Below are 12,081 nucleotides of genomic sequence, written 5' to 3'. Positions count from 1 at the left end.
AATGTGTAAATAAGTCCAGTGTGGATTTAATCAGAGTGGCTTTTACTATGTGACTACTTAGAAGGATAAATTAGCTTTCTGTTCTTCTACTGAGGGAAGCTTGAAATGCTCAAAGTGCTTGCAGTTCACAGCATGGATCCTTTAGGTGACTTCTTATTGCTGGGACCCCCTAGGCTTTTGTTTGTTGACTCAGACTATTTTGCCAAGAACCTAAATAACTTGCTGCAGTTACACTTCCAACTTTTTAGCTGTTTATGAACAAAATAAAAGTCCTGTATGTTAACAAAATATAAGCTATTTGCTATTCCAGGAAAAAAAAAGATGATGAGTAATAGAGCAGGGTGGCTAAAAGCAACGGTTCTGGAATTGGGTGATTTTTAACATCTTTTTCTAACATTTTCTCCTGGAGAGTTGAGCTGAGTTCAGTCAGTAGGGAAATAACAGTGAAAAAGAAAACATCAGACAACCTAGAGAGAGTTTGTGCAGGCTCATAGAAAAGCACTTTCCAGGAGGGCAGTGGGAATCACTTGCCTTACCTGGTTGTCTGGCCTGACTTTTGCTACTCATTCGATGTGCCTCTTGACCCAGACTTTATGAACTGGCAGGTGTCAATTCAGCTGGGCTTGTTGAGATGTCCTGAGTATTCACAAAAGCCCACAGACTCTGCAGGCCTACCTTGGAGATGTTGTGAGAGTGGTTCCAGACCACCGCAATAAAGCAAATACCACAGTAAAAGCAAGTCCAATGAATTTTTTGGTTTCCCAGTACAAATAAAGGTTATGTTCACACTGTACTGTAGTCTGTTAAGCGTGCAGCAGCATTATGTCTAAAAAAACAATGTGCGTACGCTAATTAAGAAATGCTTTATTAAAAAAAAAAAATAGAGGTCCCTGGCTGGCTCAGTTAGTGGGGCATGGGACTCTTGATCTCAGGGTTGTGAGTTTAAGCCCCAGGCTGGGCATGGAGCCTATTTAAAAATAATAATTAATAATAATAACAGTAAAATAAAAAGTACTTTATTGCTAAAAAATGCTAACCGTCATTGGAGCTTTAGTGAGTTGTAACCAAGGATCACAAATCACCATAACTAACAGATTAATGATGAAACAGTTTGAAATATTGCGAGAATTACCAAAATGTAACAGACGCAAAGTGAGCAGATGCTGTTGGAAAATGGTACTGATGGACGTGCTCCCTGCAGCGTTGCCACAAACCTTCACCTTGTAAAAAAAGAGTACAGTTATCTGCAAAGTACAGTAAAGGGAAGCAGAAATAAAACGAAGTTTGCCTGTCCTCTTTTTCATTAAAGGTGTAGGGTAGTCACATCACACAGCCCCAGAATTTGCCCCTAGGCACTGCCCCAAATGACCTGTTGCTGTGGACACCACACTTGCTCACTCTGGGAGAGCAGTTAGCATGACTAGGCTTACGTCTAGAAGGCCCGGGTGGGGTCTCATGTGAGTCCTCTGCACAGCAGGCTGCAGGGGCCCTGTTGGCAACTCCAAGATGGTGCACACTGAGACTGGACTTCCACTCCTGGATTTTCATCTTGACTCCAGCGGCTTATCCTGAGGTTTCCACTAGGGCTTTGTAATGAGTGGCCTAGAAGGCTAATGATTTTGTTTTCTCTCAGCCGTTGATGCACCCACCAAGTAAGGGGGAGGTGGGGCTCTGTGGCTCTGCGTTCTAGGAGACAGTGACATCCACCTTCCTGAATGTTTCCCAGCAGTGTTTTTACGTTTCTGTGTACCTTCCCTCAAAAGTCAAGGCGTTATGTTTCAGTAGGCACCGGCTGTATGTGCAGGAGCACCTCTGAGGGTAGCACAGTTAGGTACGGGCTGAGGAAGGATGCCCACCCTGGGAGGGCAGCAGCATCAGTTCACCTCAGTCTGTGTGGTTCTAGTCGCTCTTCTTGGATGGGCTCTTTTTTTTTTTTTTTTTTTTTTTTGCAGATTGAGCTTAAGTGAAAGTCAAGTTCCAATGGGGAGCTAATTATGTCATGAATATTTTATCCAGATTCTGGACTCCTTATGACTCTTTCATATCTTGGCTGTTTCACTGCTCTTGGCTCTTTTATTGGAAAAGTAGAAAGAGGAAGGGCAAGGAGAGCTGACTCAGGTTTGTTACTTTTCCACTCTGATCACCATGAGAGATTAAGTGAGGGCAGATGCCGAGATTGTTTTTTTTTTCTGAAATGAGGATTTACGTTATTTGTAGATTCCATATTTTTCTTGAGTCCTTTTTTTCTTTGGCAGAATATATACACTACCTTTTAACCATTTTTAAATTTACAATTTTTTTTTTAACATTTACTTATTTTTGAGGGACAGAAACAGTGCAAGTGGGGAGAGGGGCAGAGGGAGACACAGAATCTGAAGCAGGCTCCAGGCTCTGAGCTGCCAGGGCAGGACCCAATGCGCGGGGGCTTGAACTCACTAACTGTGAGATCATGACCTAAGCCAAAATCGGAAGCTTAGCGGACTGAGCCACCCAGGTGCCCCTAAATGTACAGTTTTAATGGCATGAAGTACATTCATAGTATTGTGCAGCCATCACCACCGTCCGTCTCCAGAATTACTGCCTTTTCTCAAGCTGAAACAAGTTTCTTGAACCTTGTGTCCTCTCTTTCCCTGATACCCAGGCCTATGGATATGTTCTTTAGCTCATCATCTAAAAGGAAAAAATGTGTCATAACAAATACAATTGAGATATGAAATTCCCAAGCCAAGAGACTGGACTCCTCACCCCATTCTTCCTGTGAGCATTTTGTTGAAAACTGTATGGTAACTTTGATTTTTCTTCTATTTCTTTGTCACTGACTTAGTGAGAACAATCTCCAGGAAGATCTCTTTGACCAGATCTTGGCTGGGAAGCTAGAGTTTCCAGCCCCCTACTGGGATAACATCACAGACTCAGCAAAGGTACCCATCTGGGTTTGTTTCCATGGGTTACATTGTGTCAAGGGGCCCTCGTCTGCCGTGTGAGGCTGTTGCAGCTCTTGGAATCGAGCTCCAGGTCTGGCTTGACTTTTAATGTGTTTCTTCTTTAAGTTCATCCCACAGTATAGTCTCTGGAACTCATAGGCACATTCTGAAAGCTGGACTGGCTGTCTTCCCAATTTGCCCCTGCCACCCTCCTGCGTTCCTCTAAGCCCTAAACATGCGTTCTTTCATTTATTTAAGAAATATGTATTGGACACCCATCAGAATGTGGGAATGAGACATACTGACTTGCCAAAAGGAACAATACTGCAGTTTTTACACTGCAGAATGATGATAATAACCAGAACTCTTAGGAGAGAACATCTTGGTTTAATGTAGACCCAGGAGAGACCTTCTCTTCTCTCACACTGGTGCTGCCCTGAGGCAGCCGTGTCTGTGTGATTGCCTGGTAGGGCAGTAGGAATGTAGGTGATAATAGCTTCTAAGGTGAAATGGCTGAGCAGCTGTGTTGGCTGGTTCTTTGAAGTACTTAGTGCAAGCTCAGATATCTGTGTTTATGCTGGAAGTCCCCACCTCGCCTCTTCTATACTCTTCTTTATTTGGTTCCAGGAATTAATCAGTCAAATGCTTCAGGTAAACGTTGAAGCTCGGTGTACCGCGGGAGAAATCCTGAGCCACCCCTGGGTGTCAGTAAGTACCCACGTTCTTGGGGAAGGAACATCTGTAAGTTCTGTGACCACCAGCCTGCTTCTTCACCGTGGCTTTTGCACATGCAGAGCTCTGCATCCAAGTTCCATGGCAGATGAGATGTCTGTTTTCTCTCATGAGCAAGTAGCACGAAGGTAGCTCTCTGGGAGAAGGCACTTGGCATGAGGATCTCGGAGTATTTGATCCTGCTCAGTGAGTGACCTGGGCAAGTCACTGTCCCTTTCTGGCCCTCACTTTCCTCATCTACAAAATGAAAGGATTGGTTGGGATGCGCTCTCAGGAGCCTTTCAGCTTTTGCCTTCTGTACTTACGGGGTTTGAGAGTTTTCAGGATTTGCCCAGAGATGAGCATGTTTCAGACGCTGATCCCCATGTCTTTATGGCACATGGTCGTAGGAGATCTCCTGCTGAGAGTAAGGAGGCTGACTGGAGCCTAGTAGAGGGGGTGTGACGTTGGCCAGAGTTCGTCTGGGCTTGGTGGTACCTCTGGGTTTAGGGTAAATGTGATCCATTAAGTGGTGCTGGTGGGAGAGTTTGCATTTACCTTATTCCCAAAGACTCCATGAGAGTGAGGTTAATGTACTTAGCCATGGGCTTTTGCCTGCTTGTGGGGGAGTGGTGGCTCCTTGCACCCCTCCACTGTCTCTGCAGGGTCCCACACATCCTGACATGAGGGTTCAGCCTCTCTGGATCCTGCCAAGTGACTTAGGTCTTGGACCAAGTAGCTGAGATGCCACATTTCTTTATGAGCGATAAAGACTAACAACTAAGTGAATTCTTGATCAAAATAATAAACTCTTCATTAATTTTGGTGTTTCCATGGGAGGGATCTGTACTAAACTCTGTGGGATTTGTGCCTTGGGGACAGAGTCTTAGAAGCCTGAAGAGTGTCTTCCTTCGTGTTCTCAGAGACTGGTGCTCTCTACTTGGCCTGATTGAGGCTTAAGGAGCAAAGGGAATGGCTTGGGGTCTTCCTGAGGACATAGGACTGCTAAACAGCAGTAATTGTTCCCCTAACCTTGTGGTGAAAATCAGTCCTGTTAGGAAGAGATGGTGGGGTGAGGGTGACTATTCAGGAAAAGCCAACGTAGACCTGAGAATCTGAAATCATTGTATTTGATTCTTTTCTGTAGGATGATGCCTCCCAGGAGAATAATATGCAAGCTGAAGTAACAGGTAAACTCAAACAGCACTTTAATAATGCGCTCCCCAAACAGAACAGCACCACCACCGGGGTCTCGGTTATCATGGTAAGTGGAAGGCACTCTGTTCTGCCCTTGGAAAGCTGAAGTGTCGGGCCTGACTGCTCGGTGGACTTTGAATCTTTAGAAGTGAATAGCCGAGGTTCCCTCACATGGAAGTCTGCACCTTCCATGTTCCTCTTTGCTTTTCAAGATTGGCTTGGCACGTGGAGTGCACCCATCTGGCCGACTCCCAGGCCTCGAGTTCTGGGGTAGGGGGCTGTGCAGGTACCAGCAAGGCCAGCCTGATGGGTCCCGGCACCAAGGAGCCGCTGGCCCCTTCTCCCGGGCTCGGTGCCCTCCCTGGCAGCTGCTTCTGCTCTCCTCTCTGTTTCTCATCCGGAGAGGGCCTCCCAAGCCCGGCTGGGATTTACAGCCTAAGGAAGGAACTCCCTGCCTATTCAAGGCTTCACAAACACACTGTGTGAGGTATGAATTATTCTTTGAGACCAGGGGTAAGAAACCGCTAAAGTTAAACAAATTCCTTTAAAAAATCCGTGCTTTGTGGCTTTTAAAAGTACAGAACAATGTAAAAAATATATATTTGTGTTTTTGTTTTCAGGGTTAGAAAGATTTTGAGATGTCAGTAACAATGATCCCCATAATTTTTTTTAGGTCTTCCTTCTTTCAAAATGATTGTAAGGGAATTTATCTAAATGCATAAACACAACAAATAAACAGTGGCATTAAAGTAAGGAAAGAAACGTTAAGGTAAATTTAGCAAAAGAGTAAATAAAGGCAGAAAGAATAAAATTGAACTAGAAGTGCGGTTAGCTCACTCAACACCGGCTGTCCTGGCCTGAGTTCCTGCTGAAGTCGGGCCTGAAGCCCGGCAGTGAGTATGTCCCCTCCTGTTGTGGCACCAACACTGGGGACCATGACCTCTGTTCTGCCCATACCGCTCACACGATCTGGGAGCAGGTGAGGGGTTGCCTTCTCCAGGACCTGGGGTGGCTTTGGAATCAGACTTTCTAAGGGGACAGGTGCCTGAGTTGTTAGCGGCTTGGCCACCCCTGACAGCCCCCTGGGAACCTGACAGCCAGTGATGGGCTGTCTCTACATTTCCAGCTTTCTTATCTCAGGACAAGCATCTCACCCTCTGGAAAGGTTCAACTTGTTTTCTACCCAACTAGAAGGAAAGCGGTTACTTACTCTCTGGGACAGTGTAGTCTAGGAACCTTTACTCAAGAAGATTCTGGGTCCATATAGAAGCTGGAAGGAAACCCTTCCCCGCCCCCCACCCCCACCCTCAACACGGGGAATACAGAACACTGTGGTATGTGTTGTTGGGTATCCACCACCTTAGCCCCACTAATGGTCTGCCATTCCCCTTTCTCCCCCTGGAGCGGCTGCATTTACCTGGAAGCCCTCTGTATGTCCTCGGAACTCCTTTACTCCTTCCCTGCTAGAAAGCGTGCTCTCACACTGCTTCCCTCCCCCAGACAAGGCCTGAGCTTGCAGACTCGGTCTTTTGACATGTTGCAGGACATTGGGGTGCTCTGTGCCAAAGTAATGAGAAGGCCTCTTGAGTTGTGGTTTTCCTAACATTTTAGCAGCGTTCTGCTGAAAGCCCGGGAAAGTCAGAGTTGTCACAGAGCTTAAACACTTTGAAAAGAGCCATCTTGATTGACTCAACAGCATGAGAACATTTTTAAGCGATTCACCTACAAGAGCAGGCACTGATGGGTGGGACGGATGGCAAATTACAGACTGGTCGCATGGACACCGTAAGGCTTCTGCAAAATTTAGAGGAAATAAAACATAGAAAATTGGCACACTTGACACATAATGAAGAATCTTAAGAGTGTTTTTTAGGATCAAAATTTAATGGCTAGGTTAATTAAGCTTCAGAGTCTCCTAGAAGAAGGACCTTTAACGGGACTGTGCCCAGGGCTTAGGAGAGTTCTGCCATCGTTGCCTGGGTTACCTGTGGACTCAGCGCCCACACAGGAATCATGGGCCGACGCCTGTGGCCCGCTAAAGCTCTGGAATGACCTAGCCCTTTACCTTATGGCCCAGTATAGGCTCTGTTCTGGATAATGACATTTAGAGCCTCTCAGAAGCTGTATCTTCCGGCTTACAAATGATATTTCCCATTTGCTATGAAGGAGATCAGTAGTCAAATTTCAAGCCCCTTAGCTTTAACTGGATGGTTGTATGAGTGAACAACCTTTATTATATCTGTAATCCCAGTGGTGGTTGTGCAAGTGGTGTTTTTATGTGTGTGTTCAGTTGATTTTGAGCATGTTGGCAGGGTCCCGTCTAACCTCATGTTCCCTACACAACTCTGCAGGTTGTTAGGTCTGAGGAGCTGCTGAGTGGCATTATCACATTCAGTACCTACAGGAGAAATCAGTAAAGCTTGTCTCTGGAGGTACCGATTCTCAATGGCCAAAAAGCTGGCCTGTGAATTCGGGGCTTGTTCCCCAAAGCAGTGGCAAGAAGGCCTCCATGGGGATGCCATGCTAATCCTCACCCAACTGAGGACCTGGCCTGGGGCATGGTTGTGTGGGGGCAGCTGGTGGTGCTTCTGTGTTGTCATCCTCATCACCGCTACTGTGTGTCTGTGTGTCCTGCCCTTGGGAACAGTTTTAAGTGTTTTTTATATTAAGAGCAATTAACCACAAATGACTCTCCCTGGTATTCATACGTTCTCATAAGTAGAGTATGTGAGGGTAACCTCGTTCCCTGCAGATACAAAGAGAAGTGGAAATAATAGTGTATCAGTGCTCTAAGGTCGAATCATCAGATAACTGTCCTGTGACCCATACAACCTTACTGTCTGTTGTCGCGCCTGGCATTCTCTCCGCCTTGGCCCCCCACCCCAAAGTCAGTGCCTGAGGCTCCCGTGAGAAAATTATAGGATAGGAATGAAAATAACAGCAAAAGAAAGTAAAGTTGATGCTATTGTCTGCATTTTATTTGACAGTTTGATTTGACAGTTTGAGAGACACTTCAGAGTTTCACTCTTAACCCAGTTGAGACTATGGGGGATCCTGAAGCAGAATTCTGGTATTCAAACATGCTGTGCTTAATCAGAGCAACTTCTAATTTGCAGCCCATCTTAAATCTGCATGCTTGTCTCAGACTTTCTGACACCAGCGTCCAGCTCTTAGCTTCTTATCGGTGCGGGTCTCCTGTACGTACTGACATCCTTCTCAGCCAGCAGAGCATACCCTTGGAAAACTTTATCTTAAAACTTTACAGCTTGCCCCACTGCCTGTCATCCCAGATCAAGAGCTGGCGAGTGCATAGCAGGAGGACGCCAGAAGCTCTCCGGCTCAGTGCTGTTTTTCACTTGGTGAAAAAGCAACTTTTTGTGAACAACAGCAAAGGACAAGTAACTCTGTGAAGGCTTTTGTTCTCTTTCTCCAGCTACGTGTCCAAAGATACATTTTTATCAGTAAGACAGGTGTGGAGCCTTTGGGATAAGAGAAGAGATTTATATTGGATTAGGCTTTGGTTTAAGACAGGCCTGTGGTTCTGAATAGCACTTGCATTTTCTTTGACTTGTCACTTGGTATAGTTAAAGGACAGTGCCTCTGCGGGGCAGGCTCCTTGTTTATCCCCCAGGGGGCACATCCCAGCCTCAGGGACGAGGCCATCTTGTGGCAGGAAAGGGAATTACAAGAAACCCTCATTTGCTGCATCTTGTAGCCAACTTGAGAAAGGATGAATTCACATGGAGGGCTTTCCCCCTCAGAGGGGATGATGTTTCTTTCAGGGGGAAATTTGGGAATGATTTGGGTTTAATTTGAGATAGACAAAACTGTTTCAGTCATGTTGCTTCTGTTTAAAGTAAGTCTAGTTTCTGTCCCTGCTTTCTCCTGCCTCTCCCGCTGCCTGCATTGCTTCCCTCTGACTAGGTCCAAGGCAATGGTATGTACTAACCGCACCGCAATGCTTTGTTCCGCTGCACACACACATGGTCTCCTGACAGGAACAGAAGAGGAGCAATAACTGGGGAGTTACTGTCTCTGCTACCCAGGAGGGGCTCTGTGGTAGAACCAAGTTGAATGCTGCCTCTCCCCATTTTCAGAGTGTTCACCGAGGCGTGGCTTGGCCTCCTCTCATACTAGGAAGTTGGAAGCTTGTTAAAGAGCAATGCTAAGCTTCTGAGGGGGCTTTTCCACAGTTACCTGCTCCCCAGGTAATTGAAATTGTCCTTGGAAATTGCCGGCTATTCAGCGTGAGCTTGGAAGGGCCTGTGGAGAACCCTGTTTTACAGCTGACACCAAGCCAGCCAGCCAGCCACACAAGTCCGTCTTAAAAGGTGTTGTTCATTCGTATCTTCTCCAGACCTTTTTTTTTTTTTTTTTTTTTTTTTTTTAAGAAATAAAGAATCTGTACTACATTTCCCCTCAGGGTAGTTAGATTACAAAACGCCTCCTGATTATTGTGCCTTTGAGCTAAAGGTGCCTGAGAACTGAAAGCACATTTGGAAACCCAGTGAGATGACAGCTTGGCTGGGTCTCACTGGACAAGCAAGGAAATGTTCAAACTGAGTCAGAGGAGGAGAAAAGAAGATCAGGTCTTACCTCCCAGTGTAAGGTCAGAAAAGCAAGGTGATTTCCTCATGGTTGTGGCTGTTTCTGTGCTCCTTGAAGAGCTGAGCAGATTAAAAACTTTAGGGGTGAAGCACCTGGCTGGCTTATTGGGTAGAACACGCGACTCGATCTCAGGGTCATGAGTTCAAGCCCCATGTTGGGCATGGAGCTTACTTAAAAAAACAAACTTGGGGTATAACAAGATAAAACTGTCCAGAAAGACCAGAGAGCAGGTCAGGTGACCATGCAGGATGTCAAAAGGGGTAATGGTGCACGATCAGATTGCAGGACTTTTGTAGATTATGCAGACACTTGGGTTGTATAGGGATTACTTATTTATATGACATGTGAGTAACTTTTCAACCTGTGATGAAGAACTTGCCTTAGAAAAGCTGTCAAAGCCCTAGTGTTCTTGTAGGGTTTGCTCATTGTCACAGGATTCTTCTGGGCTCCAGATCTGGGCATGGGAAGAAGCACTCAGAACTCAGGCAAGCTCAGAGCCAGAAAATAATTGCCTCAGGCTGCCATCCAGGGCCAGCTGACACTGAGCCAGGAGCAGGGGCCAAGTGTGGCTGACCGCCTGGGGGGTTGGGGAGAGGGTATCCTCAGCCGTTGCTTTTCTCTTAGGCTTCTATTGGAAGAGAAGCTCGATGTTATTTCTCCTCTTCTGTTTCTGAGCCCTGTGCATGCTCTTGTGCGCTCCTGTCGTGGTAGCTATGACCCAAGCCCGGGCCGGGCTAATGTGTTATTTCTCCACTGGTTTCTCCTTAGAACACGGCTCTAGATAAGGAGGGGCAGATTTTCTGCAGCAAGCACTGTCAGGGCAGCAGCCGACCCGGGATGGAGCCGACCTCTCCAGTCCCTCCCTCAGCTGAGGAGCCCCCCGTGTCCGCACCGGCAGACCTGGCCCCCGCCCCTCCAGAGTCTCCCACACCCCCTTGTCCTCCTGCTGCCGAAAGCTGCGAGCGGGCAGGGACCTGGCGCCGCCACCGCGACTGACCCCGGGCAGACAGGCGGACAGGCTGGAGCCCGCCGCGGCTGGAAAGCCCCTCTTGTTGGGCCTCAGCCCTCTCGTTGAAGAGCCTTTCTCTGCTGACTGCTGTTGGGAAGTTTGCTGGCACCTCTGAGGGCTGCCAGGATCCAGGAGCTCGATGCCAGGGATTTGCTTCTTTTCATAATCTGGGCTCTGCCCGCCGGTTCCTGGAGGTGTCCTATGCAGTGTTAGCTGCCGTGACAGATATTCGGAGCGGCTCGTTTTAAATTGTTTTCAGTTCAGTGGACATTTTTGCAGTGTCACCAGGAGAATGTGCAACTTTTATCTGGGATTTAATGCATTTTTATAGAAACACTTTGGATGAATCAAGCTCTCTCCCTATTTAAGTAAACTCGGAACGTTCCTTTTTTTTCTTACAAACAATTTAGAACTGCACTTGTCCCTTTGTGGGTGTCCTGTGAGAGGTGGCATAGCACCTTCCTCTGCCGAGGGGGTTCGGAGGACTGGCGTTCTGATGGAAGAAGTGAGCACCCGAGAGGACAGTCTGGTCATCGGACACTAATTCAGACTTTGAAAAGTGGTTCCAGGTGCCCGAGGAAGCAGTCCACCGTTAGCCTGGGGCGCTGGGCTCACCTAAGACAACACTGGATATTTATTTGTATACAGACCACAGGGGAATGTCACTTTCTTCCCTAGACAGTGTGCTCTCCCCCAACTCTTCCCACATATGTATTAGGAGACATTAATGGAATCGTCCTTTGGGCTTTTTCATGAAAGGCGTGGCGCATGCGGCACCCCCCCAGGCCAAGTGGTTTCTTCTCAGCAAGCCGGCTTCTAGCAGAGCACGGTAAACTAGGCATCTGACTAGCCACCGCAGTCTCTTTCATCATCTGCTTGTCATCTGGAGCTGGCCGGAAACAACTGAGGAAACATAGCCCGAGGCACAGTCAGGACCGGGGCAGGAAGGTGCTCCACAAACATCCTCTGTTATTAACCTTCTGGAAGGCTGCTGGCAGTTTTTCCTTTTTTCCCCCACTACCCTGCCCTTTTTAATAATTGTACATAATCAATGTATTTGTTTTACCTGCTCATCTTCTAAACTGGGGGACCCTGTAGTTCATTCTCATTGTTAGACTTTTGCCTCTTATAAGTGTACCCAACCTGCAATAAACCCTTCTTGAGGAAAAAAGTGATGGGGGTGGGCAAAGGATTGTGTGGTGTTGTTTTGCAAAGGATGTGTGATCAGAGCACACTTCCTTGGCCTAGGTTCATGTCCTTTTATGAAGTTTTAGGTGAGGAGTGGGGAGGGAGAATGATGCTTGGGAAGAACACATGAAAATGCATCTTGGTCAAAGTGTATTTGCTAACAGGTGCACACACCTGCAACAAAAGCTCAGGAATAAATAGGGATTGTTAATGTATGGCAGAGGAATCTTATGGAGCCAATGGCAGGAAGGTCAGGCTTCACAGGAAATAGGAAGCAGGGCAACTGTTCCCCAGTCTCCTTCTGTCTGTCACTGTCTCTGACTCCGAGACTGTGCAGTCTCCTGTCTCTGCTGCTCTGGGTGCATTTTGGCTCTTGGTTCTGTTCTCTCGTAACTCCTGCTTGCCTGTAGCTCTGATGTAGCCTGGTGCTGCTCTGTCCCCAAC

The 12,081-nt window shown here is 47.0% G+C and overlaps 1 protein-coding gene across 7 annotated transcripts in view; it reads left to right on the top strand.

The window, feature by feature from the left end:
* Positions 1–11,624, top strand: part of DCLK2 (doublecortin like kinase 2) — a 151,109-nt gene extending 139,485 nt beyond the window's left edge. For 4 of the 7 annotated variants that reach the window (XM_042935324.1, XM_042935323.1, XM_042935328.1 and 1 more), the window contains 4 exons: positions 2,825–2,921; positions 3,552–3,632; positions 4,783–4,899; positions 10,209–11,624. In XM_042935324.1, coding sequence (XP_042791258.1) covers positions 2,825–2,921; positions 3,552–3,632; positions 4,783–4,899; positions 10,209–10,436 — 523 coding nt within the window. In that variant the 3' untranslated portion in view covers positions 10,437–11,624. Of the gene's footprint in view, positions 1–2,824; positions 2,922–3,551; positions 3,633–4,782; positions 4,900–7,819; positions 8,261–10,208 lie in introns of those variants that run through there. The other 3 variants (XR_006201680.1, XR_006201679.1, XM_042935325.1) reach the window with 2 other exon arrangements.
* Positions 11,625–12,081: the final 457 nt, after the last annotated feature.

Source organism: Panthera leo, chromosome B1 (assembly GCF_018350215.1).
Source record: "Panthera leo isolate Ple1 chromosome B1, P.leo_Ple1_pat1.1, whole genome shotgun sequence".
Classification (NCBI taxonomy): domain Eukaryota; kingdom Metazoa; phylum Chordata; class Mammalia; order Carnivora; family Felidae; genus Panthera; species Panthera leo.
This window is presented reverse-complemented; position numbering and strand designations above follow the sequence as displayed.